The sequence below is a fragment of the Trichoplusia ni genome, chromosome 3, assembly GCF_003590095.1.
Source record: "Trichoplusia ni isolate ovarian cell line Hi5 chromosome 3, tn1, whole genome shotgun sequence".
Taxonomy (NCBI): domain Eukaryota; kingdom Metazoa; phylum Arthropoda; class Insecta; order Lepidoptera; family Noctuidae; genus Trichoplusia; species Trichoplusia ni.
This window is the reverse complement of record NC_039480.1, coordinates 601,235-629,091: the sequence shown is the minus strand read 5'-3', so window position 1 is coordinate 629,091 and position 27,857 is coordinate 601,235. Positions and strand designations below refer to the sequence as shown.

Genomic DNA, 27,857 nt, shown 5'->3' with positions numbered 1-27,857 from the left:
TTTTCTCAGATTAAAACCATCTTTATATCAAGTAAGTAAGGTTGATTTTAGCACTGATTTGCAGTCGATAGTTGAGGATCAATAATTATTGGATGAATTTTATTGTAATTAAAATGGCCTTATATCTACTCGTCTTAGTCGTGTTTATAAATTATAATTTGTGAGCTACGGTCGGTGGAAACTTATGGCTCTAAAGAGTGTTTTAATAGACAGACAGTTGATAAATAATTAATATTAATTGTTTTACATACCGCGCAGTCTCAACTAAGTGCCACGTTCTTTCAATCAGTAGTGAAATTGCTACAAATGTGAAAACAGTATTACAGTGTTTCGATCCACACTGGCTAAGCCACAATACACTATCTGTTATTATTGATAGAAAACGCTCTAGCGTATGAAAGCGACGGTGAGTTTATCGATACAAAATGTTAATTCCACACAGTCCGATATTTTCTTGAGACTAATAATAATGACCTGGCCGATTTTTGGCCTAGGCGGCTAGTTGCGCAGGACATATTATAGTCCACAAGCGTGTGCTAACGCAGGTGCACTCTCTGTTCAGTTAGGCTCATAGCCCGATTGATAGGTCACGATCGACGACAGATCAGGCACAAAACTCTAATTATTACATGCCTTTCGAAACACTGAAGCTGAGAAAATATTCGAAAAGTCTTTGACCTGAAAAAAACCTTTGACTTAGCAATCCTGCGGCCTTACCAATAGGCTGGCACACCTTCTCAACACTATTAGTGGACTTGCATGGTGCTACACAGATTTACTCCGATTTTTATTAAATATTAGATAAGGTTTTTTTTTACGACGGCTGTCTGTCATTTTGCATAATAATTAATATAATATTTATCTAAGTGAACTATTTGTGTTAGATATGACTATCTAAAAGTGTTACAGCTAAAGCCGGGTTCGTATATATTTCATTTAACGAATTTTAAAATGAAAATAGTGTTGATGACAGAAATATTATACGAAACCGACTATTAAGTACTTAATAGACATTATCTAAAATCGGTTTCGACAGGGCTAGGAACATTATTGTGGAGCTTAAAGAAAAGTATAGAAATATATTAAGTAAAGGATTAATCATTAAATTAAAGTTAGTATTTACGTGAGTTCAAGTAGTAATATCATAGAGTTTGATATTCGATAGAGGGTAGAAGTAATTCTAATAGAGTATTTTGAAGGCAGTATCATTTACACAATAACACTTCTAGCCCCATCGCGCCCGAGACTAACTAACCATCAATACGAAAATTATTTTACCAATTTTTATTAACTTTTAAAGTTTTCTAAAAAAACATCTAACATTAAAAAATTGACTTGAAATAGAGAAAAAATTGCATTGTAAGTCACAAACTTAAATTACACGATCAACACTACAATTATAATATCAACAAAAAATTAAATTAAAGCATTTTCACAAACATATTTTTGGCGCCATTTTTTCTTTAAAAAGACGGCACAATATTCTATTTTTAAAACTTTTGAATTAATAAAATTCCACAACCTATTAAGAAAATTATAAATTTCAAAAATGGATCGCGTTTTACTTGTCAGGTGTAGGTTTAGCTGTTGTCACTGTCGGAGACGGTGGAGCTGGTCATGCGGATGACTGGGTTCTGGTTGGAGTCGCTGGAGTCGCACTCCACCATGAGGATCTCGTCGGGCGTGTCGTTCCTGTCGGAGTTGCTCTCGGTGTATGTGCCACTGGGCGACTTGTCCTCGATGACCGCCTTGAGGTAGGACTCGCGGTCCATCATGTGCGTGTCGCGGGCCAGGGCCAACACGTCCAGCGACATCATGCTCTTGGACTTCTCAGTCTTGCTGATGGGCGGGTTGCTGTGCTCATACACAACGTCCTTGCTGATGGACTTGGTCCTGGTGAGGTTGGTCTCGGTCTTCCAGCTGTCGCTGGGTGGATGCGTGTACTTGCCCGAGTTGGTGCTGGTGGACGGCGCGCTCGAGTTCCTCGGGGAGCTCGCCGTGAACTTGGACCTCTTCTGCTGATTATTTTCTTTCATCATCAGCAGCTGATCCAGTTTGTTGATAGTCTCGTTCAGTTCCAGAGCCCAGGCCTCGTCAGTCTCGACGTCTTTCTCTATAGGTTTGGACGCTAGCTCTCTGACGCGCATCCTCAGTTCTTGGAGACTGGATTCTTCGTCCTTTTCGTGTTCAGCTTTGGCTGTATCCTCGTCATGTATGGCATCTCTCTCTGCGCCGACGCCGGGCTCTCGCGGACCCACTGGGATGCTGTCCTTATCGGGAGGGTACTCGCCTCGTCTTCTGTGAATTTCTTCAGATATCTTCTCAAGGGCTTTGAGGGACTTGGAGTAGCGGAACTTGGCGTCAGCGATGAGATGTTGGAGTTTCGCGATTTTCGCATTCTGTGTCTGCAGTTGCTCGTCACACAGTTTCTTCTCCTCAAAGTAGACTCGGGACTTGATGATGTTGCGCTTTAGGTTCTCTTCTAACTGTGTCACCTGAAAAACCATAAATGTGTTTTTTCATCACACTGCAATTTACTTTACTAATTATAATTCATTATTTAGAGGAAGTAGCACACAATCCTGCCGGAAAAACTTTAGACGTACCTTTTTCTCAGCCGCGATATAGGCCGCCGCCCGTTTCTGATGCTCTCGTCCGCTCTCTGCCTTACGTTTCTCGGCATCCATAACCTGAAAATAAACATAACCACCTTATAGATCACACTGACTTGGAATTCGTAGCTAACCTCTTATTTGCAGTTTACATTCAACTTTTGAAATGACGCATTTGGACAAAATTATGCAAATTCCCTATTTGCATAATTTTGTCCAAATCTTTTAAGGTCGACTTCTACTCATCACTAAGTTGAATTAATCGTGGTCAGAACAGTATTTTCTTTTACCATCTACTTATGTTTATAACTGTGACTTCTATGTCTATTATTCTTTCTCTTTTTTGTCAACTAGCCTATCGTCAATGATCTCACCTTGATGATGGCATGGTTGAGCACCTCCTGCCAGTTGCTATCGAACTGCCACTCGTCCTGTTTGCTCACGAAGCGCTGCTCCGCTAACGTCACTGTCTCCTTGGCCGCCGCGTGTAATTCTGGAATAAATAAAGCCACATTTATAGAACCGAAATACTTCATTTTAAAGAAATTGTGAGAATTAGTTTTCTTGGTAAAACATTCCTTATGTAAGGAGGTAATAGTCGATGTTATCTACAAATTACGATATTGGGATCTGATATTATACCTAGTGATTTTGTTGATTATTTTTGAATACTTAAAGGTACATTTTCAGCGTAGTTAACATTACATTTCAACATATTTTCCTTAAATATTATATCCATCAGAATAAAAACAGGTTTACATCAAAATCAGTAATTAAAATTCACACGGACATGTATTGATTGTTATAAAATCACAATGTTTATACAAATACACGTTAATAATACTGTAGTGGCACATTAGCAACAAGGCCGCGACAACCGGTGTGACATGACACACGGACGAAGCTAGTTTGACACGCTAACACCAGACAGCAAAATAATCCTTAATATAATATAAAATTTAAAGAAACCGTTGTTTTTCCTCGCATTTTACTATGTGACGGAAAGTCCACAAAATTATCTGAAGGATGTGTATTTAATTTACTTAGTATGTCGTTTCATTGTTTAAAGAATTAATTTCACGTTGCGTATTTTTAGTCATTCGCAGCTATTGAACAAACGATAAGGAAAACAAATATCATTAAAAAAATAAGGTTGCGAATCCGACATTACCGGTCCACAAATAAGCATGCGTGTTAATTAAAACAAAATAGGTATTTGTATATCGATTAAAACAATATAATCTATACTAATATAATAAAGCTGAACGCGCTAATCTCAGGAACTACTGGTTCGAATTAAAAAAATATTTTTGTGTTGAATAGACCATTTATCAAGGAAGGCTATAGGCTAAATAACATCACGCTGCGACTTATAGGAGCGAAGATGCAATGGAAAATGTGGAAAAAAGGGGGAAAATTATTCATCTTTGAGGGCTTCCGTTGCGTGCGCTGCGAAAACGGTTTAAGATCTTCTAACCACGTGGACGAAGTCGCGGGCAACAGCTAGTTATTGAATAAACGGATATTACAATCAACAACAAATATTCTGCAATTATTGTAGAAAAACGACAGTCCCATTAAGGAATTCAATCCTCATGTCACGGAGGTTTCACAAACATTCAAGTCATATGCACAATCAGACTCAGGACAAGCATTCGTGGATCACACAAAAGTTTATCCTACGCGGGGATCTAACCCGCGACACGTTGCGCTCAGTGGGATCGGCGTGGTGACCTCAAACACTCGGCTATCTGTATAGATTTACTATAAAAAACTTGTTGCGATATATGTGTAGTGAAATATTTTTTACCGATGGAAAAATATGTGTACATCACATACAGATAAGCGAGGTACAACAATGCGCTAGGTTCAATGTCAGTGTCGGTCGACAATTACGTTACTGGACTGAACTTCCTACACTATTCATGGACTTGCAAATTTGATCTACTGCTTAGATTCTAGCACTCAAAATCATGTGTAGCCACTTTGTATTTATTTATTTATTAAACCGTTTACATTAATATATTTTTTTACATAAAACCACACAAAACTGTTTTCACAGTTTGTATATTCAGCTCACTTAGGATCTCCTGTAAACCTTAATTTAATGATGGACGAAACCTTCACGAAAGTTAATATAAAAAACAAACTTTATATAACTTGTCCACCTGAGCATTATTTTACATTTTCCTGAATTCTCCCAAATATCACAGCCAAATTCGTTTTCAGGCTTAAAAGAGGTATGCAAAAACATATGATATATATACGCTTATTAAATAAGTATAGATATCTTCCTAATGTCTAAAATTAATTCCAACATAACGGGAATAAAGGTTAATCACAAAAAGGCTTCAATATGAATAATGTTTCTGTTTCTTTATTATAATCTGACTTAGTCTCATGCATATTCAACAAGCAAGCGAAATATTGTATTGGCCGTCACGCCTCGCTCTTCAAGCCTGTTCATTATGGATCAATGTCAAAGTATGCGACCAGAATAAATAACAACAAATGAATATTCGAATTTAAAATAGAGACATTGAAGTACGGGTTAAAGATAACTTATTGCTTTCAGGAATTATATTCGTATTTTAATAATTTTAGATATGGCTTGGAGCGAATGGTAGAAAATGTTTCAACTATCATTGAGGTAGTTGAGAAATATCTCTATCGTGAGGGTTTTAAAGCAACTTCATATTCAAATAATCGGATACATGTTACAAACTTAAATATACCAAAAACTGTAACCAACATCAGTCTTAAAAGCTCTTAAGCATAATAATATGTATGATATATTGACAAATAATTAAAAAAAAAACTGAATTCCATATTCGGATCTATCACCTACACCCCACCTTATCCAGTAAATTCCATATCTAATCTCAAATATACCATACAGCAAATAAAATACCATCTGCGAATCACAACAAAATGATCGCGAATACTAAAAATGTACATAATTGTATTCAAAGCAGTGATAAGCGATTTCCTGTAAGTTTCATACAGTTATACATATATAACGCCGGTATTTACATGCACATGTATGTATGTTCCTGAGATAACAAATATCCTACTGATAAGGAAGCGAGATATTTATATACGCTTTAATAAGGTGTTAATTTTATAATTTCCTTATGTTTTTGACATGAATTCATCTTTTACTTGATACATCTCGGTCCGTGAATGGGTGATCATCTATGTCATAACGAGTTCCTCCGTGTTTCGAAAGGCACGTTTAATTGTGGGTGTAATTTTTACATCCTTGACAGTCGTTACGGGTTGCTAGAAGCGAGAAAGGCTGAAAACCAGTATTCAGTTGAGTTCTGGGCAACACGATACTGGGTTCAGGAGGATATACAGACGCTAATGATGATTAATTTGATTGTTACCTCTGTCTAAAAACCTCTAAAAATCGAGTATTATTAAAGCATTAGGTATGTCATATTCGGTAATAGGACTAACAGCTGACATTACCTATGATTCATTTTATTGTTGTACCTCTATCTAAAAACCTCTAAGAGCTCATTCACACGAAGACGAATCACGAATCGTGTTTTTTCACGATTCGTTATTTTTTTTGACGGGAGCAATGCTTTCCAATCTGGGGTCATTAACCTAATACAGAGTATTAAAACTGGACGAAACTATTCGAATTGGCATCAAAATTATTACAATTCACATCATCACAACTATAATAGTGGTGGTTATTATACTAAGCCTCAAGAATCACCGGGAGGAACCTCTAATAATAATAATACTCGGCCTCTTCCTGAAAGTTCATCGATAGTAAATGCAGAAGTGTCTGCAGAAACGCCCACCCCTCTACAACCTGGAACATCGCTGATCCATCCCGATGGTCCAAGTGCATCACCGGCACTATCTACAGCTCTAAGTCAATTAAGTGATTATCTGGATCTATCAAATTTCTAAAAACATGTTCTAAATTATCATAAATATAACCAATAAATAAGAATAATAAATAATATAATTAGTTTTTCTTGCCTTATAGTTATCGCCAACTTTTCTTCAGGGCTAATGGCCTTTCTCATACATGTATCCTGTTTTCTCAAATCCGTATCCAACCTTTGGAGAAGGAAGTCAAAGGTATCTTTAGACATTCTAAAATAAGTGTAAAATTTGGTATCATCTTCTCGTAACGAGCTCATCAAAGTATAAAAATCCCCAACACTTTGTCTTTGCCTTAAAATTGGATGCACCCAGTGTATTCTTCTTGTTTTTCTTTTTTTAGATCGACGATAATACCAGTACAAAATTAAAGTATTCACGTCCATTGTCTTTGGTAGTTACTCTCAACTGAACACAATCACGAAACAACATGTGAACATCAATTCGGATATTTTGACGAATCGTGAAAAAACACGATTCCGTATTCAATGTGAACATCTATCCGTCAAGGCGAATCGTGTTTTATACCGAATCGTCAAAGACGTATCCCGTGTGAATGCGCCCTAACCTCTAGTATTATTAAAGAATTAGCAATGACATATTCGGTAATAGGGTTAACGTCTGACTCTGCTTTTACTCACGCAATCTCCATGTTTCAGCTGAGGTGCAGAATGGTCGGCTAGTCTGCTAGGAGAACTGGACTATTATCTATACAATTATTATAGTCATTTATGGTATGAAACCTCATAACTATTACCGCGTCAGAGTGTTATTGTAAAAAGTGATTTACGATGTTATTGTGCTTTCTTAGTTATTCTAAACTCAAGAACAAATGCGAATTCCATTTACTAGTGACGAAAGAAAACATCTATAAATAAATATTTTCCTTTTTATTTAATACGTAATCGTGCGAGAAACTTTCCTTCGCCGTGAGAAATAACCTTTTGCCCTACCGTGGGACATTCATAAGCTGGTAATTATTACGTAACGAGTATTATTTTATACTTATTATAAACCTTTTACATCATGGCTAAATTACTGACAGAGATAATGAAAATGGATTATGTGCTTCAATCAGAAAGTTTTGTAATACAATATTTAAACATGAAAATCGTTGTACGATTTAGAAATTAAGAAATTAGAGGCTCATAATGTCGCAATTCTGCTCAATATAAAAATGTGACTTCAAATTCATGAACCGGTTTTTTTATACTAAAAATTAAAAGAAAAAAATAAATGCCTATTTTTGTTAATTTTAATCTTCCTCATAAACAATAACTAAATTTCCGTCATACACAAAACTATTAAAATACGACATATACACACGTACAGTCTACTAATTACCTACGAATTTTATTTCGTATCAATATTAATATAAGTATTATAGAGTTATTAACCTCAGATACGTACCAACGTACCTACCTACCTACCTACCTATTCGTCAGCGTGGTCTGACATCGTTAGTAGAGTTCTAGACTACTCCAGACTCGCGAAATAGGTCGGCTAGCGCTCGAGGCGGCTAATAACGCCATGTTGTTCTGTTTTAAAACAAACTCGTCACTCTTCACCTAGACATTGTTAGAAATCTAGGGTTGTACGGATTTAGATTCAAAGCGTCTAATTAATTTCAGGGTTTTTAATTTTTTTAACATCTGAAAATCCACTTGCATTCTTGGATTTGCTTAAATAACGATTTAGAAGTGGACATTTGAACGGTCACTCTTTTAATTATAGAATACCGTCTATTTAACTATTCTCTTTTTGAACTTGGATACTAGACTAATAATTTTGAGCATTACTTACTTTACGTTTACGAAGCTAATTTAAATAATTAATACAAAACGAATAATTAATAAAACACCTCGGGAAAAGACAGAATAAAACATTTTTTTTTATTTTAAATACTAAACATTGTTCTACTAAAACTGCCTCTAAATATGCGGAACCCTCTAACAATACTTGTACACGACAATTTTTTCGCACGTGACTAAAACATTATGAGTCAGTATTCATGTATGTGTACTTAGTAATTAGCGATCGCCATACACATGCAAATTAGTACAAATTGCGCGATCGTATTACAGTAGTGTCTGTCTGGACTTATGTATATGATAAACTTATCAAATTGTTTAGATAACAGCGTCGAAGCGTCGAGTTTTGATTTAATTAACGATTTATTGATATTTACGTTTGTTATTTGTTGATGTGCTGAAATGTTTGCTTATCTTTTAAACACCGCAAAATTCACACAAAAAGTACTTATTAAATTTGTTTTTTTTTTTAATATTATTACTAGCGAACTCGAGAAACGTCCTATTTTGTGAATGTAAACCACCTACAAAGAAAAAAATCAAATCGTTTCAGCCTTATAGGAGCAGTGCAATCAATTATGTTTTCATAAAGATATCATTGTAAACCTTATTTGTATTTTAGAAAATGTTTTACACGTTGGAGACTTGGCTCAGTCAGCGTCGCGTCGGGTATTCGTTCTCCAATTTACACATTTATACAAACGATTCTCCTTGTCATAAATCTAACGCTATCAACATTCTTATGTTCTCTTAGGTCCGTTATTTTTGCGCATGACACAATAAAAAAAGTCCTTCCGTTATTAAGTCTTAGACCTTATTATCTGCTTTGTTCTCCTATATCTACAGGAATAATACAGTTCGCTGCATGTCGTAACAGCACACACCTAATCACAGGCAATAGAAGAAGATGTGACCTTTCGAACTATGACTTATTACCTAAGTCGGTAACTCAACTCCCAATGTTAATGCACCACCCACCGGGCACCTTTCAATTCAGTCTTGTGATTACGACACCGAAGCACATAAGGCCGCCCATACATGGCACGAGTAATAGCGACGTTGACTGGGTTTGAATAGTGAAAATCTATTTAGCCAGTTAGGTAAAAATACTAAAATTTAGGACATATCTTCTTTTTATATTTTTTAATTCAAAAACTAATAAATAAGTTTAATAGCTGGAGAGTTATGGCATCGTTAGCTAATGACACTGAAGTAATCTGTCGGTTCGTTAGCAAGTGAGGAACCCGTGTCGATTATTGTCTTTTATAAATCTACTTGTAACAGAAAAATATAATAACCGAACCAAACACGTTATAATCTGTCCTCTGCAGTCCAGTTGGTGGTAGTCATGATAACCTTATTGTATCCATTCATTGAATACGAAGAAAGAATTTTACCCAAAAACCAGAAATTTGAAACTTTAGTTTATTCCATGTAAAGTCAGCCTTACACACGATCGTATCTTATTTAATTCTATTAAGGAATATTAATGAAGACTTTGCTCGTAACAGCATTATAAATAATACTAACGGCCCGTATTTTGATAGAAATGAATATTTGATTGTATCATGTTATATTCAGGGCAATTCATTGTCGGATAATAGCTCTTAAATTGACTCAAAGCCTATGTATTGAGGCTAAGCAAATACAAACTCATTTATTACGTACTAATGTCTAATGACCAACAAAAAATATAATATCACGACTAATACGAATATCATATTTTACTAAGAAATCCTTAATGCAATAATTTACCCGATTTCGTTTCGGCGGTTGATCCAATCTAATCGAAATTGCGGTTAGATGAAATTTTATTTTCTAATCCCACTCCCCAAATTTATGGGCAAATAAGAGTCGATCTAAGTACTTATTTATCAATGGTAAACAAATCAATATCAAATTACTATTAATTCTAAATTAACCTTAGTAATTAATGTTAACATTGAAAAGTCATCAACCAAGACCTTGACCGGTTACCCTGGCTGGGACCGGGTTTTCAGTCACAGGAAGCCGACATGATAAGACTTAAAATAGAAATTTATGGCAAAATATTTAAGTTCAGTGTAGATATTGCCATTGTGTAATTGGAATTTGCTCTTTCTGGGATCAATATAAAAAGGACTTGAGAAATAAAATCTTAGTTTCGAACAAGTAAGAAAACGGTAGGGTTCCTGATTCCAACAGGAATAACTTATGAATTACAGTACGGAAGAAAACATCTTTATACCTATTATATAATATTCTTTCTGTCTTATTGATTGCCACTTGCTGGTATTACAATACGTCAGTGATATGGTAGATTCCACTTGGTTGTTATGAAAAACATACGTCCCAAATCGTCGTCATAATTTTTCTGGACCAGTGCCAGTCAGTCTGCTTAGATGGAAAAATCGTTTGTGAACCTGCGCACAAGTGAATCCCGGATCAATTACCTTGTATATTGAAGTTGGTTGCACAACCCGGCTCCGTCTGGGAGAGGGGCTAGCCAGACGGAACGGCTAGCGGCTTCCTTACGTAAGTTGGTTGGAGTTACAGGAATTTTCCGACAGAGATATATCGGTGGGTCGCTAAGGTAAAAAGTTATGGCGTTTTTGTGCGAACCTGTCTGTGCATGATGATGGTGGACATAAGATAAATGACTTGTTTACATAGTTGCTAACATTCTAGTTTTGTAAAATCATGAGTAAATTTACGCGTGGCTACTATGACCCTAACTAATTAGATTTTTATGGAATGTTGTAGAACAAAACGTAAGGAATAATTTTGTATTGCATGAAGCTACATAGAAACACGCTACTAAAGGTCAAACGTTATTACCGGCGAAAATTACTTCTGAGAAGTAATATCCTTAAGCTAAAAGGTTTTATCTATGGAAACGGAAAAGCATAATCTTTTTAAAAAAATCCTGTGATGTTAAAAACAATAAGAGGGAAAAAAAATACTGAAACAAAAGGCAAAATTAATTTACTAATCTTTATAACTCGCTTCTCGGGGTAAGCCCGGTAATCCCGTCTGATGGTAAATTTTCTTCACCCATCTTGGTACAAACTAAGCTATACGTATCTACCTACCTATACAAGTATCTACGCAGCGTCGTTTACGCATGGAAGCAACCGTTGGGTGTGGCATTACACATGAAAGTAAATTACTGCGGAATACGGAAACCAAGAGAATATTTCGCGTTACGTAGTCAATCTTTATACACATATTGTTAACAAAAACATATTTGGAAAATCATAATTGGCAAAAAGAGGTTGAATTCAGAATTTGTTGAAATGAACTTAGTGAATACAATGCGTTATTGACTATGTTGGTCCAGAATAGATATTGTTTTATAGCTACCACACTTAGCCTTAAATATTCACGATTCTTTATTTCATTTTTCTTTTCAGAAACTGCTTACTTCATGGTCAACGCTTATGGCAATCCACTTATATGCTAGTTCGCTCGATCACTCAAGCGCCTTTCTCAGATGTTGTGTTGCTTTTCCAGATTTGATTCTTTGCTGGAGTGAGGTAATTCCTCATGAAAACTGTGTAGCCAGTTTCATAACGTGAAATTTGAAGAATAGAAATACAAATTGAACCTTAAATATTCAGTTAAAGCCAAACAAAGGGAAATGGGGTGGGCTTAATCTGTAATTCCCCAGTCTGTACTAAAGTATAAAAACTAGTGCTAATTACTTTTAGCAATTTAAGGCTAGGTCACGAACATAAATGACAAATTAATAACATTCGTGAAATGTAAGTAGCGATACGTTATCTGTGACCTTGTTTGACTTCATATTGTTTTTTATTTATTAAAACTTTCTTTTTTTGGTGTCAACGTACGCGTGCCATTGCATGTTACTTTTTTAAGTGCGTTATTGATACGTTGTGAATTTGCGAAGTATTTGGTAAGAAATGTAGGAATTCATGTAAGACTAATATAATGCAAAGCTGTCCGACTACAGGCTCACGGGACATTATGATGCTCCAACGCATTTTAATTTACCAGCCTGAACCTGCTCGCTATTTTTTTCGACCTTTCTGTCAATAATGATAATAATATTTGTCCCACAGACGGTCTTGACTACAAACCTTATGCCTACTTCCGCAGCAGTGGGAGCGTATTTGTATAATGTATGGTGCAATACACCTAAAAGAAAGGATAAAGTATATGTTACCTACATGAACTTCTGGCTAATGGTATATTCATAATTAAATAATTACCCTGTGCGTAAAAGTATAATTATTCTATAAATCAATCAAAATCGTTTTAAAACTGGCAAATATCATGCCACTAACGCTCAATCGTAAACATACAATCTCCTATTCAACACATTGACATGTACTGCGATAGCTTGTGTAGTCACATCTAACAACCTTATATTAAAATAATTACTGTCAGCTAACAATTATTTCAAGTCTCTCATATAACAACATAACACAGCCTTAATAACAGTAGTTATATGAGTCAACACGGCCATACAAGCAGCTATTTTCGGGCAAGGGATGGGCCGTATCTTAAAATATTGCTTTGACTAACTATTGATCTTAGATTATTATTGCTTTCAATTTTAATATGGAATGGAATTTAATAAGGCTTTGATTATTGATTTTCAATTAGTAGTTCGGGCAAAACAATCCCCGGATAGAAATGTTGACTAAGGGCCGATTTTTCAAGTGGCAGATAACTTTTATTCGACGAATATGTTTGACATTTTGACAGCTTTTGCATAGAAATTATGTCAAACGGCCATATTTATTCTTCAAATAAAAGTTATCTGACGATTCAAAAATCGGGCCTAAGTATTATAAGAATGCGATTATCTACGAAAAGGTAGTTGATTAGAAATATAGTAAAAAGCGTGATATAAGGATGAGGAAAAAATAGTACCAAAAACTGACTATACACGGAATTTCCATTTAATGTATTATTAATTAATCCCTAAGCGTCGGCTTTTCTACAGGCTTGTGTAGGGTAAATATGAAAGTATCCACGGTAGCTATAAATGAGTAATACACAATTAAAGTAATTTTCTAATGCTTTCAAGTAATAATTGACGTCCGGCAAAGTAAATACTCGTTATTGTAACCTCAATAGAGTTTACTTTGAGAGTTCGAAATGGAAATCTCAACTCGGGTTTACTCAGTCAACCCTTTTTGATTTAAAATAAATGTTGTTAGGACAAGGGTCTAATTGAAGGTCGAGGTAAAATGTCGTTAATTTGTACTCTATTTTTATTATGTGCTCCGATTTCTTGTTTAGACTTCTTTTGGAGATATTATATATTTGCTTTTTTCGCCCTTGAACAGACGAAAAACTTTTATGAGGAAAAAAAGTTAAATACACTTAACATTTACATTTATGCGAAAATCACTAATTTACATACCCGGACCAATTCTCAAAAATAGGTCACTCTAATTAAAAGTACGAAGAGCAATTACTACGGTAACGTTACGTGTTAATATCCACCACATTAACACGTATTCACCCACTAATTATAATTACGAACATTACAGAACTTCACATCAAAGGTTACGTAGACGCAAGTCTGACTCGTGAGTAATCTTTATCGCCATCAACCTGTGTGAGGCACGCATGAAACAAATGCCTGGCAGGGCTCAATGACCCGTGACCCGTAATTGTACGAACAGCTGATGTAGTTAAAGGGACCACGTCACGTCACTTTACATAGGGGAATAAGTTACTAGAATGCCCCGTACTGTTGCATATTATTACACATGATAGTGATTTTCTGTAATCTCTACCACCTTAGTTACCGTGGCACCTGAATCTAGGCACCTATCCGATATTTTACGACGTAATATAAATGTCACATTGTCTCGTGAAAAACAAAATCCTACACCAGCCGAACCGGGCCAGTAATCCGAAATACAATAAAGATAAATAATCTAACGCCAAGATGAAAAAGGAAACACCAAATATGCTATAAAGAAAATTTTAGTCTTACATAGCGCTATTGGATTTAAAAGAGTGGCTTTAGAAGTTGGCAGTGTTGCCAAATTGCTGATATAGGTATTTTTATTTCCGAGGGTCATTCTTTTCCCTTATTGAGTCGGAAATGTTGGATTCGGAAACGCGGCGCCATATTTAATTTTGTATATGAGATTTTCATAAACTAGAATAGAGATTGCTTTACATAACTAGCTTATGTAAAACAACCATTGTATTATGTTAACCGTTCTTTATTTTTTAATAACTTACCTTGCCTTTCTCTTACTTATTTATATGACTTTCAACAATATAGCTTTAATATTTAAAGTTAAGCGGACTGGAACGAACCACCCTTCGAGCAGATAGTTACAATTTCCGTCATTACCTTTCACAACCCCATTGGATACAAAATATGTTTTATCCATCTGAATAATATATATGAGGAACATTAGAAACTACGTCCAACACAAGAGTAACCTCAATTATTAATCAGGAGTTATATTATCTGACCTCCAAATGGAACAAGGGGGCGTTTCGTCCCAACTGCGCATATCAAATGTTATATTTGGTGAATATATCAATATGAGGTGGTCTACATGGAGGAAAGTTTTGAATTTATTTGTTTATAGTATATCGCATATCTCTGGTATATGAAGAATGGAAATGTTATCTAAATGAGCATCGAGTATTGTATAATGAATCCGAAGGTGAACGCGTAATATGAGCATTGCGTAGTTCCTTCTCAAATTAGCATACATATTATGCCTATCGAGCCTTTCGGGTAGGAAAAGTAATGCTCCATTTTAGTTCAGACTTTGGACAGATTAACTCATTGGAAAACTACGTCTTACAATAAAAGAAGATACGTTTTGGTAAAATATTCTTCCAAGAAAGGACTTCGAATGACTGAAACCAAACCAACCTACAATATAGGCCAGCGCAATACCACGATCGCTTCATGCAGGAAAGTTATTTTTGCAGAAGCGAGATACTGCCATACGTAATTCAGTGCACCATCCCGCTTCCTCGATGGACATGCAGTTATCACTACTTTACTCACCACTAGCCCTCTGGAACTGCACAGCAGCTTTCTGGCACTCCTGCCTGGCAGTCGTGGCGACGCCCACTGCGTCATAGTACGGCCTGGACTTGTCCACGCAGGTCCCAAGTCTCTTCGTCCAGGCCTGAAGGCGGCGCGAGGTCTCGTTCAGAAGCAGGTGGAATGTTTTCATAGACTCCTGTTGAATGAGAGCTTTTTTATAAATCCTGTCGATTGCCAGTAAAGTTATCTTATAAATCGTTATACCAAACATAATAACCACTTAGAGTTTTCTGATTTATGGTTTCTCATTTAGGAAGCCATGCACTGATGCGAATATTTACACTGCGTGCGTTTATATATCGCCTGGATAAACGTACTTATGAATGAGGAGAATGAAATGAGTACTACCATATTATTTTCTTTATAACAGAGTTAGAATCGATTTCATATAGATAAATTGTCAAGGAAATCGAAAGTTTACATTCATTACAGCTGCTATTGTCATTTGTAACGGAAATTCACTTTTATCTGACACACGGCAGACTGTTTCTTGTGTTGTTGAAAAAATACATACCATCAAAAAACTAGCTTAAATATTTGTTTAGGTCTCCGTACCCAAAACACGATACTCTGTATATGTCTCTCATCGGTTTGTCTGTCCTTCACCAGGCTATATCTCTCAAACCGATATCAATAGCTCGACTGTTGAAATTTTCGTACAAATGTGTTGGTCACAAAACCGATTTCCTTGTCTTTACCCTATTAGTGCGGTACTTTCTGCGCAAGTCCGAATCGCACTAGACCGGATTTTTAGGTTTTATAAAAATAATTTGTGAAATTAACACTCGTATCATCCACTAATTAACATATACCGCCATTTTACAATAATATCTCATTACTGTTGCTACGTTGAAGACGACACAAAAAACATCTAAACACAATTAAATTACACAAGAAAAAACGTATTACGTTAGAAATCGTAGTAAATATTGGTAATTACACTGCAGAATGACAAGAAGCAAATTCATTTAAAGCGACTATGCGAAATGCACTGTCTTGCAATATTTTACCTTGGAACGTGTTTTTATAATGTCAATGCGTTGACATTCGCGTTTATTGCTACATTTGTAAAGTCAACGTGAGCATTAGTAGATTTAAATCGGCATTTTATTAACTTTCTTAGTGTCTTTGCAAGCAAATAGGTAACTTGGAAAATTGCGTATAAACTAGTTTTAGGATATGTTGCTTTCTCGAGCGCTAAAATCACGTCGCGCATAAGCATTTTACTTCTACTTCTGACGGACAATCTTCTAGTAGATACTGTTTATCCCAGTAAAATGTGTGGTGGTTAGAAAAGCACTACAATGGGGTTTTTGCCTAGCTGTCACAATATAGTTACGAAAGCGCAGTACTTGTTCCAGCTACATACCGTTAACTATGGTACAAATTAAAGATTGGACAAAAATCTAGAAAAATTGTGAAGTCTGAAAATTATGGACAAAATTGTCAGTGTTCAACGTCTGTTTTAAATTTAATTGGCGACGCATACTTCTACCGCCTCGTAAATAGTTAGTTATAATTTCGCTTTTAATATTGGTCATTACTATACACTGTCGACGGCGTTGACGAGATTCTCCTCCACTTGCGCCTCTCAGCTCTTTCTACTTGCGCCAGACAATAAAGGTAATTCTATAACTTTTTCTAAGCAATCACGTCCAGCCAACTGTAATAGCAAGTATGCTTGTTCCAGCCATAATGGATTCACGACAATCAGGCTCATGGCATGTATCTGTACGTAGCTCCGAGATTCTATAGAAGGAAGCTATTTATATAAGAGTGAGCATCCAGAACAGACCTGTCCAGTAACGACAGGTATACGATAGTGCTGATGTTAGCTACAACATTTTTAATTGCAGGAACGCTTTTTGTTTGTCTTTGTATCTGGTATTTACGTTACTATTTCTATTAAAACGGATTATTGCGTTCGGAAAATATATGAGTGCATTTTCTTTTTGTATATTCACTTACTTTTTTCATTTGATTTTTTTGGTCTATAATGAGATTATCAGTCAAGCATGAGCAAGTCAAAAGCGGGATTAGAAAAAAATGTGAACGTAATACCGCCAATACCGTAATACAAGCCGTAAATTTATGCTGAGAGTTAAACTTTGCTTTTAAGAGTAAATCACAATAACAAGTAAACCTTGTTAAACATAACCTAGAGTTAACGGTCCCGTCTCGCTAAACCACTAAGTGGAACGCACATAACAGGATTTCTTTCATCTTGTTTGTTACGCAACACGACTATACCATGCCATGCACTAGTCTCCACACATATAGAACAATACAATTATGATCCGTGTCCAGTACTCGTACTATGAACTCTGAGAGAAGGATCGTAACTGTTGTGGAAGCAAGACGGTACAACACACTGCGCATAACATCTCGCTTGTACGCCGGAATATGTCTACATAAGGGAGAGACATGCTGCCATCCAAGAAGCCATCATATGGCTTTAAACCTTTTCAAATTGATGAGGAGAACGAACTAATAAACGTACTTTTGTTAGAAATATCGACTTATCAATTACAACCAAATACAATTTTAATGCAGCAACAGAATATATCGGAAGCAGGAAATTAATTTCCTAGCAGTAAACTACACACGATACAACAACTTAGGATTGGAATCAATTAACTTGATATCAAATATTCCCAACTTTAATTTCCGAGGTAATCGTTTTTATACGTCAATGGATAGATTGGATTCCACTGAGTCTCAATAACAATTTTACGAAAGGATGAACGCGTCACAAACGTAACGAATTGTGTTTGGTGACAAATCGATCAATTCGGTTTCCAATTACCTAGAGCTATGGAAAAGAACGGTGAAATATGTATTTGGGATGTTTCATAAGCAAATATTAGACTTGCAGAAATAGAACCGGCACTTAATGATTTCTTTCAGTAACCTTCGAGGGCATTTGGAGAAGACATTTGGTCTAAGAGCTACAGTAGTTACAAGCTCTAATAAATTGCCCCTAAACATAAATAATATTAAAAATAACGTTCACCTGGTCAATACCATTGCTCAAATTCCCACAAAAACCGTAGTCAATGGTGCATTACCGACTTTTTTACGACGGAATATTAAATAGTACACTGTACAGTTTTATAGGCATTACGCTTCCGGTTTTAAAACGGTTTTAACTATAACCGAACTGCCGTTTCTAAAGACATACCGGGACCAAATGTGGCCAATGATACTTTCTGAAAAAGAACATCTACATTGTCTTAAAAATTTGGTTCAGTGGTTTCCAAGAGACAACTTAAGACACAAACAATCGAATGACATTTCAAAATCTACATTAGTATTGAAGATATGATTTTACGATTCCCTTACGATTGTGTATTGAATATACTCGAGACACGATACGGTAAGGTTCCAATTCATCTACAAGGTCGATCTAATATTAGATTAAAGGGCCTCATCGGTGTCGGATACGGCTTCAACCACTTGCCCGTGAAACATGGGGTGACTTGGCAGATGGATCAGATCGATACCAATCAAGTGAACCTTGAAGAAGAAATATTACATAAATAATAAAAATATGGTTCATGTAAAAGTTTTGTTTGTGGTTCCGCCGGCGTGAATGTAGACAATTTAGGTAAAACAGCCTATTAGATGCTATTCTTGAGTTTTTATTTTCAGCATAATTGGTTTAGAAATTTAACCATAAGGAGTTAATATCGCATTTAGTTGCAATTTCCCATAGGAAGTTAAATTTACTGTATTCTTTTGTTCTAAAGTACTATAAAAAATAATTTCTCTTCATATAGTTCCGCGGTATAAGTTTTGCTAGCAATAATCAGCTTTATTGCTTGGATAATACTGGCGATGTTAATTTTTGTTGATAGTGTTGCCACTAACGATATTAACACTGTTCGTTACTGAAGTTAAAATAGAGCTGCCATATAACTATGAGTCGGGATCGGGTATCAAAAATAGACAAGCTTTGAAAAGGTTTTATGTTCTTGACGGCCTTGACATAATAGATATTTAAGACTGAACTGCGGATTTAGCGCTAATAGGAGACGTCAGAAACTGCTTAATAACGGATTTAGTGTCCTTAGTTTGCTAGAAACTAGTTTTGCTATAATATACATCGAATATTTCAAGGTTTCAGAGTAAACTGAATCTCATATGAAGTCCTTTTTAAATTTATTTCAAAATTGTGCTTTAACAGCAAAATAGGTTTAAAGAATATATTTTCAAAAAGACAGACAATTTCTTTGATAAAGACAATTTGTTTAGCTTTCCATTGGACTTTTAATAAAGTTGTTGTTGGCAATGAAGATTATTTGATCTAGTTAGAGAAAGCCAGAGAAAGAACTTTATTAAAACATCGTTTATTCACTTTGTCTTAACAGGGTTGAGATAGACCATTCTCCTACCAATAACTTGGCTATTATTCTTGCCAGTCACTTTTACAACAGTTTAAGTGCGAAGACGTAACAAACTATGATAAATTGTCGAGAACTAGATCAATCATCTTTAACACGCCCTGAATTCTAAACTACAATAGATTAGTGTCTGATGCGGCGCCATGACGGACATGATGGTGCGAATGACGTAAGTAACCGAAGTTTTAACGTCAGAAAAATTCAGACGTAGGTTACAATATATGTTTTGTTATCGTGTGTGATAAACTGATAATCGTACACTGAGCGAAAAACATTGCTGCCAATATGGTCTCACAGTAGATCAGAGTTCTTTGAGACAGACCAGAAATCTTACCAACAATTGGAAAATGGAGATTTTAAAAATAATTATAGCCAGTGTCGTAACCATGTTTCATAACGATATAATCTATTAGTAGTTGTGCACTTTCCAGATTTAATTTTAGCTATATCTAATTATATACATGTTATGCAATTCATCAGCAAAGAATAGGTTATCTGCGTTTACGATTTAGATAACTTTGATTTCACTTTCAGATTTGCATCATTTAGATAAAATTATCTTTGAGCGGTGTTTTAAGATCATCTTAAAGGCTATAAAAATCATTTTTCTCAATCTCTTAACTACAGAAATAATGTCTCGATGTCTATTATGTATCTTCTATTTAATAGACATGTCGGGAACTCGTTAAGATTCCAAACCGTGCAGCGTACTCAGTAGTAAAGTAAACACGATCACCGTGTCTATTTACAAGTAATACCTAATTACATAGTCATGTCATGTCTTTTATGACATACACGTTAGGATATATTATGTAGATTTTCTCTATATGTACGAACGAACATTGATTAGGAATGTATGTTTTTTGCGAGGCCCCCAGGGCTACCCGAATACGGCGAATAACAGGGATATACATATATACCAATAGTACATTCAACAGGCGTAGTTATAGATTCCACGAATTATGTACAGAAAACTGTCACTTTAAGACTTATTTTTCGGTTCCTTTGTGAAATTTATCAAGGACCGTGGTTTATTACAAGTGCGTATCCGCTTGAGCCCTGGTACTGCGAAGGGAAAGCACCCTTGTGGCTTCAGTCGATAAAAGTCCGGAAGCCAAACCGCTTTCCCCAGTCCGGATGTACGTCAATGAGGATCCTTAAGTAAAAACTAGCTTGGGCAGATAAGTTTTGTATGCCCCTGAAGAGATTCTTTTCAGCTCAGACGAATGAGCGAAATATGAAGATGACTAACCACTTCGTTTTGAAGGTTGTGCATACATTAATATCTGGCGATAAAAGAAAAAATCCAAAGTAAACAACGAGGGTAATTCGTTTGCCGTCGCCTGTCACCATTAGAGCATACTATTTCTTATCTGTTCGGAATTTAACCCGTTTAGGTTTATCATGTCGTAAAAAGTATCGTGTTTCTGGTCTACAACCAGATAAAATGCTTTTCCGCGTTGAAGTTTCGTTTTGATGGAAATTACATGTTTCTGACTAGAAATGTTTTAAGTACTTGGAAATTTCCTAAGGCTAAGAAAAACAGAAACTGGGAAAACGGACGAATACTATCTTTAGCTTATATAATACTTCACCTAATTACAAATTAAGTTGTCAGAAGAATGTACAAACTTACATACTTACGTATGTAGAATAAATCAGTTCGCAATGGGTTTTAAATTGCATTTACAATTTTACTGAGCTCAGAAAGAGTGCATTAGGTCAAACAGTGTCACAGAAACCCTGCCTGCCAAGTTACGAAAATATCCACTTAAAATTCCACATAATTCTCTGCATAAAAATGCGAATCCAAATACGAAAAAAAAAATGTCCTGATTTTCGTCAAAAATTCTCTACTTCTGGCATCAAATATTAAAACGGCTGTGGTTAGATATACAATGCCATAAAGTGGGTCAGTTTATTTCCTAGTAATAAGCCTAGTTAGGCGACTAACCAGGTAAACGATTCAAGCTTATTATTTAAGTAAAAAGTATCGTCACGAGACCTATTAACTTGACTTTAAAATTATGAGATCGTTATTTTTTTGCGCAACTGGAATTTGACGCAGAGCTGAGTTTTATGACTGAAATTACGATTGGGTCAATATTAAACCTTTAGTTAAAAGCGAATAATATTTTCAGACTAGATTTTCTAAATTCACATGATATAAAAAGATGTCAGTTGTAAAATAAAAAAAAAAGGTCACTTACATCAAGTTCAAGTTCCAATTTGTTGATTTCATCGGTGGCCGCATTGAGTTTCTCGAGTTCCACCTGAAAATGTTTAAAGAACTTGAGACAGTCGCACGGCACGCGCACTTGGTACTCCCAATTGTATGGCAACAGCAAGCAACATGTAGAGACGGGAAACATCCGAGACATAACTATAGCTTCATCAGCTTTATCACAATACATACACTATCTCTAATGTCTAGATAAGACACAACAAGTCATTTTATCTAACCGTACCTTATACGACGAACGTTTCCTGTCCCTACGATACAAAGCATTCAAACTATAAAGTATTACTTACTTAGTTTACGCCCATTTTACATTAGGTTTGTTGGCAACACTAATAAAATAACTACATAAATGCTAAATTACATTTTATTTAAAATTAACATAATAGTTACATTATAATTAGAATCATACATGCGATAAATTTTACGTTACAAAAATATTTTATTACGCATTTAGCCATTTTTTTTTATCTTACTTCCTTTTAACCAAAAAGAGATTTTATTGTTTTTAATCAACTCAGCCGAATCTACGCACCTTTATGTGTAAAATAATAATTTGTGATACATAATAAAATAATACTTAATGAGAATAATATATTAATGGAATGGTTCAGTTGTAGGTACTATTTTAAATATGGTTTGACCTTTATATAATAAATCATATTTTTATGAACACTTAACTTTTGGTAAAGTTAGTCACTTCATATCTGTGACTATTAGGCCGCTGGGATATTAAAAGGATTCATATTAAATTACAATATGAGATTACATTTAAATGAGTTAAAGTTATATGACGTTACTTTTATCTCATCAAAGAACTAAAACGAAAAGTAATATTTTTTTTTTTAATAATAACAAAACATCTTCTCCGGTGGTCGTTTTCTAAATGCTGCCTACAAGAATACAACATCAACATAAAGAAAGTTATTATTATGTTGTAAATTAAGATAAAACAATTACATACATGCTACTTCAGAGATTCAATGAATCTTATTTGCAACAATTAAACAATTATTTTAATATGCATTAAAAGAGTTACATTTATCAATGAATAAAGGTTTCATTCAAGTGAGGTTTGACTCTTTGCAGATCCAAAAACATATTATACCTGTAATGTAAAGACATCTTTTATTTTCTTTTGAATGGTTAAACCAGGTTTTGCTAACAAAATTTATAATAAAAAGAACCACTGAAACTCTTTCTCAATAAATTATACTGCTGTTACTGGCAAGAGATTACTGGAAGATGGTTACTGGTAGAAACTAGTTCTAGTCCATATAATACCAAAAGAATTTTGCAAATCTGCAAGAGTTGTGAATACCAAAGTGTAAGTAATTTAATATGAATAACAGAGTCAAACCTTTCATGAATAAGTATTTAAGTAGTTGTAGTAGTGATTGTGGCCTTCTGAATTATTTTCATTGCATCATCACATAGGCCTTTAAAATACAACAGACACTACTATCTAAATAATTACAAACAAAGTATGTATTAACTTTTCAAATACACAATTGCTTATTAACTCGAAGGAGAAACAATGTTATCATTGTTGACCTCAGTTTTATTCAAAATATAATTTAAAGTCATAATATATTTCGTTTACAACATATACAAGTTAAGTATGCTATAATATTGCTTTAAAGCTTTTATATTCTGGGTTACACTACTACAAAATATATTCAAAGGATCAAATTAATAAAAAAATCTGCTCAGCAGTGATAAACTAAAAATAATAATTAAAAAAATCTTTCTTCACAAATATCGTATAAAAAATCTAATTTGATGACCTTAGATCATATTTCCAATGAATATAATGTGATGCATATTTTATTAATAGGCTGAGTACCCACTTAATAAAAATGTAAACAAAAATTTGTGTCCATTGTGTGCTAGTGCAACAGTCAAGTACTCATGTGTAAATTTACAAAATACAGTATAAAATGGCACATTAACTATTCTGAAAAATAAGTTAGTACATGTGAAACATATCCTAATCAATAAGTAATACAATTTCCAAATTAACATCTAACAATTTAACTCGAAAATTGACAAACAATGTTGTGATACATTATTGTAACTTAATTACTTTTTTGTGGACAGGAAACAGTCCTATAAGGTACCAAAACATACACATAAGAAATTTGTAGTATAAGAAACCTACGCATCCCATACACACTTGAATATACGACAACATAGCTAAGTATATACATGTGTATCATAAGTGTTTTAGAATTTGGACCAATCAGTTCAAATCACAATCACAAATGTATTTGCCGGAGACGAACCGCCGCTTGACGAGGGACAGGCGGTATCCGCTGCCTATTAGTTCGAACTCAATGCCGGAGAGGGTCGCGCCCTCGCAGTTGAATTGGGCCGAAATTGTCGACTTGCTAGACGGACCTTTAGCCAGCTCGAATCGCGCTTTCAGCGAGCCGACGCCCCTGTCCTCTGAATGTTGAGATAACTCTGTGAATCGCCACATGGCTTGTTCGTTCTCGTCGCTCCACGCAGTCTTCGGCATAGCGATCACATTTTTAACCGATCCGGTCATGGGGACACACACAGACACGTTCAGCAGGGGCGACGGAGGACTCATCGCGTGCAAGTTATATTTGTAATCGACTTTCAAGTCAGTGTGGTCAGTTTCACACTTCCAGTATGATACCATTTGCAGAGGACACGATGCGGCGCCAGTTTTTGGTCGTATTTGGTATTTGAGTATATCCACGTTGAAATATTGGGCTGTTGGATTTTTTTCCGACTGCCGTTTGAGAAGAGAGGTTAAAGCTGGCATGTTGAACTCAACGACCGTGTTATCGCGAGTAGACATCATAGCGTTGATACTTATCAATTGTTTATTTGGTAGAACATTATCCAATCTATGTATATTTTTCAATTTGAAACACAGTTTGGCGGGGTTCGGGTTGTTAGCCAAGACGCCAACGATACCGGTGGGAAAGGAAAGCATCATATCTCCTGACATTTTAACTTGGCACTTGGACTCTTCCGTACCGCGGAAATAGGAGTGAATAATTTCATGGAAAGCGACAGCTAACGGGATCGTATCCGCCATGCCTATAGTTAGAGGCGACGGACCGCGCGACCCCGACGAACCGGCCGTCCGGAAATCACCTTCAGAGCGCCTTGATGGCGGCCGAGGAAGCGAGATTGATGAAATTGTGGGCGTAGAAGTTCGAACGTTTGATTGGCTCATCTCACCAACTTCAGAAAACAGATCTCCTACATCAGGATTCGAAACAGGAGTGGGGCTTTCGAGCAGATGTGATTGATTGCCTTGTAATGGCGCGTACGGGTTAGAGGCATTGCCGTGTGGCGAAGCGGGGTTACTGACTGTCGGGCTTTGAAAGAAGTTCAAGTCTAACAAGTCGCTGCTAGCTTTGCTCGTGTTAGCGTTAGAACCACGCCGCGTCGTCGTTCCGATTTTGTACAGGGAGATGTTTTCAACTGTAGCTCTAAGCTCATCCACACTAGCTGATATGGGATTACAACCATTGCTTATAGGTTTTATTTCTACATGGATCTTCTGTTCTCTCTCCTCTTCTGAGTCAGAGTCTGTGGAAGAGTACACGCTACCTTTCTCATCTTTTGGTCGAATGCAGTAACCTTCTTCATCTACTTCAGGAGAATTCATCAGGTCTTCTTTTGTTGGAACCTCTTCTTCTTTCTCTTCTAAATCAGACTTTTCACCTGGGTTAGAGTTTTCTGATATCTCATCCTTTTTCTTCTTGGCTTTTTTCAGCTTGGGTTTAGTTCTTCTACTTCTCAAGAACCATTTGGATTCCCTGAGTGTAGTGCGACCCATATTGTCATCCTTATCAGGAGCAACCGGGGTGGCAGGTGTTCCACTGGGGCTGGAGGGTGCAGAGCATGGGGCACCACCTTCAATGCTTCCACTAGGCTCTTCCTTGCTTTGAAAATTTGGTGTAAACAGATTCAAAAGGGAGGTAGTTCTTCTTGAAGTCTTGCTAGCAAATGAAGGCTCTTTCTTAGGTGCCTTAGCTGGCTGAGCAGGTTTGTGTGATCCATTTGACACTGTTGATATCTGATCAGCTTCAGATATAGAATTGTTAGCAGACCCTGGCTTTGGTAATGAAGGTGGTAGCTCAACTAGGACTGCTTTCTCAATAGCATTATATTTCTCTATCAGGAACTGTTCCAGCAGTTTCTCAGCTGTTAATTCCATGCATTGGTGTTTGAAGTCCCTGTGGACTTGCCCCATGAGGTCATGGTTGTTCTGTATTATGTCAGCATAGGAGTTAACAAACTGTTTCATTTGTTTCAGGTGTGCTTCCTCTACATCTTGGAAGTGTTTGCAGGTTTGGGTCATTTTCTTTTCAAAATCTTGTTTTACTAAATTGTACTTTTCAGCCAATTGCCTATAATCTTCATGTAGCTTCTTTATTTTGACCTCAGCCTTCTCTATATCTTTCGTGGAAGCATTGTCTTTGCGCAGCTTCTCCAACTCAGCTGACTTGGTAGTGTACACATCCTTAGCCTTCTGTAATGCCTGTTTGGTGTTCTGTATCAACAGCACTACTTCTAATGTGTTCGATTCAGAGTCCTTAACCGCCTTATGTTTTTTGTGTAACTCTTCAGCATACCTAGCAACATCTTTAACCAGTTCACTCAACTTTTGGAACATGTGTTGATGTAAATTCGAAAGTTTCTCGGCTGAACATTTTAGTACGCCCCAGAAGGGTGCGAACGTGCCCTGCGCGCAATTACTATTTGCCTGTTTTGCTAATTTAGTCAAAGATTTAGAATTAGTCTCCTCTATATTCGACCTTTCTCTAAGGTACTCTGAGAGTTCTTTGCTGGCAATGAGTCCGTATTTCATGTTTTGATATAATATGTCGTATCCATTGTGCTCGTTGGCGAAATAATCTACAAAGTTGACACTCATCTTTGCAGTTACAAGGGCCTACCATAACAGTTATTCAGTACATTATCTTTCACTCACTGACCTGTATTCTAGGGTCGAGCTCAGTATCACCATTGTCGTCCGCCGGGATCGTGAAAGAGGATTCTTCCATTGTAGTACTTAGGACTAGGAAGCCACCCAATCACCTAAATTACATCACCGACACAATAGCGTATAGCGTCACCTTCACTTGAAACAAACACACAGAACTGGTATTTATTTAAAACATCACAGGCAAGGTTGCTTAATATAATATTTTAACACTGAATATAGCTCCGCGTTACGTGTTTAATTTAGCAAAATAAATAATAAAATAAGAATTTTTCATTCAAGATGACGTCCACCTTCGTGACGTCAAATCATAACAATAGACAAATAAACTTTTTTAAACACACTCTTCCACTTTGCACAGACTGGCAAAATTATTGGAAGTAAAAGTAGTCGATTTTACTTCAATTCAGAAATTGTGAACTGTAACAATTTGTCTTTCAAACAGACCCTAATGGATTTTCTGATCTCACAATGCAAGAAATGCGCACAAAAGATTAAGTTCTAATTAAAATACGATACTTAAAGTTTTAATAGTCAATGAAACCTGACTATACTAACTAGACCATGACTAACTCATTTTAATTGAACTAATGCTAGAGTTAGTGTGCTAATAGCACCACAGCAACGAGAAACAGGCTGGTACTTAAGCTGAATTCTTTCGAAAGAAGTTTTTCATTTCTCAAAGCAGTAGTTAACACTGCAAAACAACATAAGCGAATGGCGTTTTCAGAGTGGTGTTTTAGTAACAGTCAAACAAAACATGAAAATTTTTTAATAAGTTTCCCTAGAGTTTTATAAATTATACTCGTTGAAAGCAAGAAAAAGGGCTTATGTGGATAATATATTTTAAG

General features: G+C 35.8%; 2 protein-coding genes across 2 annotated transcripts; both read right to left on the bottom strand.

The window, feature by feature from the left end:
* Positions 1-1,478: 1,478 nt before the first annotated feature.
* LOC113508795 (SH3 domain-binding protein 5 homolog) lies at positions 1,479-27,731 on the bottom strand. Its single transcript, XM_026891908.1, has 6 exons — positions 26,999-27,731; positions 21,985-22,047; positions 15,330-15,507; positions 2,987-3,105; positions 2,607-2,690; positions 1,479-2,495 (listed from the first exon to the last, which is right to left on the bottom strand). Exons 1-6 carry the CDS (start codon positions 27,065-27,067, stop codon positions 1,581-1,583), a joined length of 1,428 nt encoding a protein of 475 aa, XP_026747709.1. The 5' UTR covers positions 27,068-27,731; the 3' UTR covers positions 1,479-1,580.
* LOC113508794 (F-BAR domain only protein 2) lies at positions 22,695-27,003 on the bottom strand. The gene has a single exon (XM_026891907.1). It carries the CDS (start codon positions 26,935-26,937, stop codon positions 24,256-24,258), a length of 2,682 nt encoding a protein of 893 aa, XP_026747708.1. The 5' UTR covers positions 26,938-27,003; the 3' UTR covers positions 22,695-24,255.
* Positions 27,732-27,857: the final 126 nt, after the last annotated feature.

Coding starts and splice junctions, on each gene's coding strand:
- LOC113508794 (XM_026891907.1), bottom strand. CDS start 26,937: ATGAGTGTCAACTTTGTAGATTATTTCGCCAACGAGCACAATGGATAC.
- LOC113508795 (XM_026891908.1), bottom strand. CDS start 27,067: ATGGAAGAATCCTCTTTCACGATCCCGGCGGACGACAATGGTGATACT. Junction 22,048..26,998: donor AGCTCGACCCTAGAATACAG/GTCAGTGAGTGA, acceptor AAACATTTTCAG/GTGGAACTCGAGAAACTCAA. Junction 2,496..2,606: donor ATATCGCGGCTGAGAAAAAG/GTACGTCTAAAG, acceptor ATGGTTTTTCAG/GTGACACAGTTAGAAGAGAA.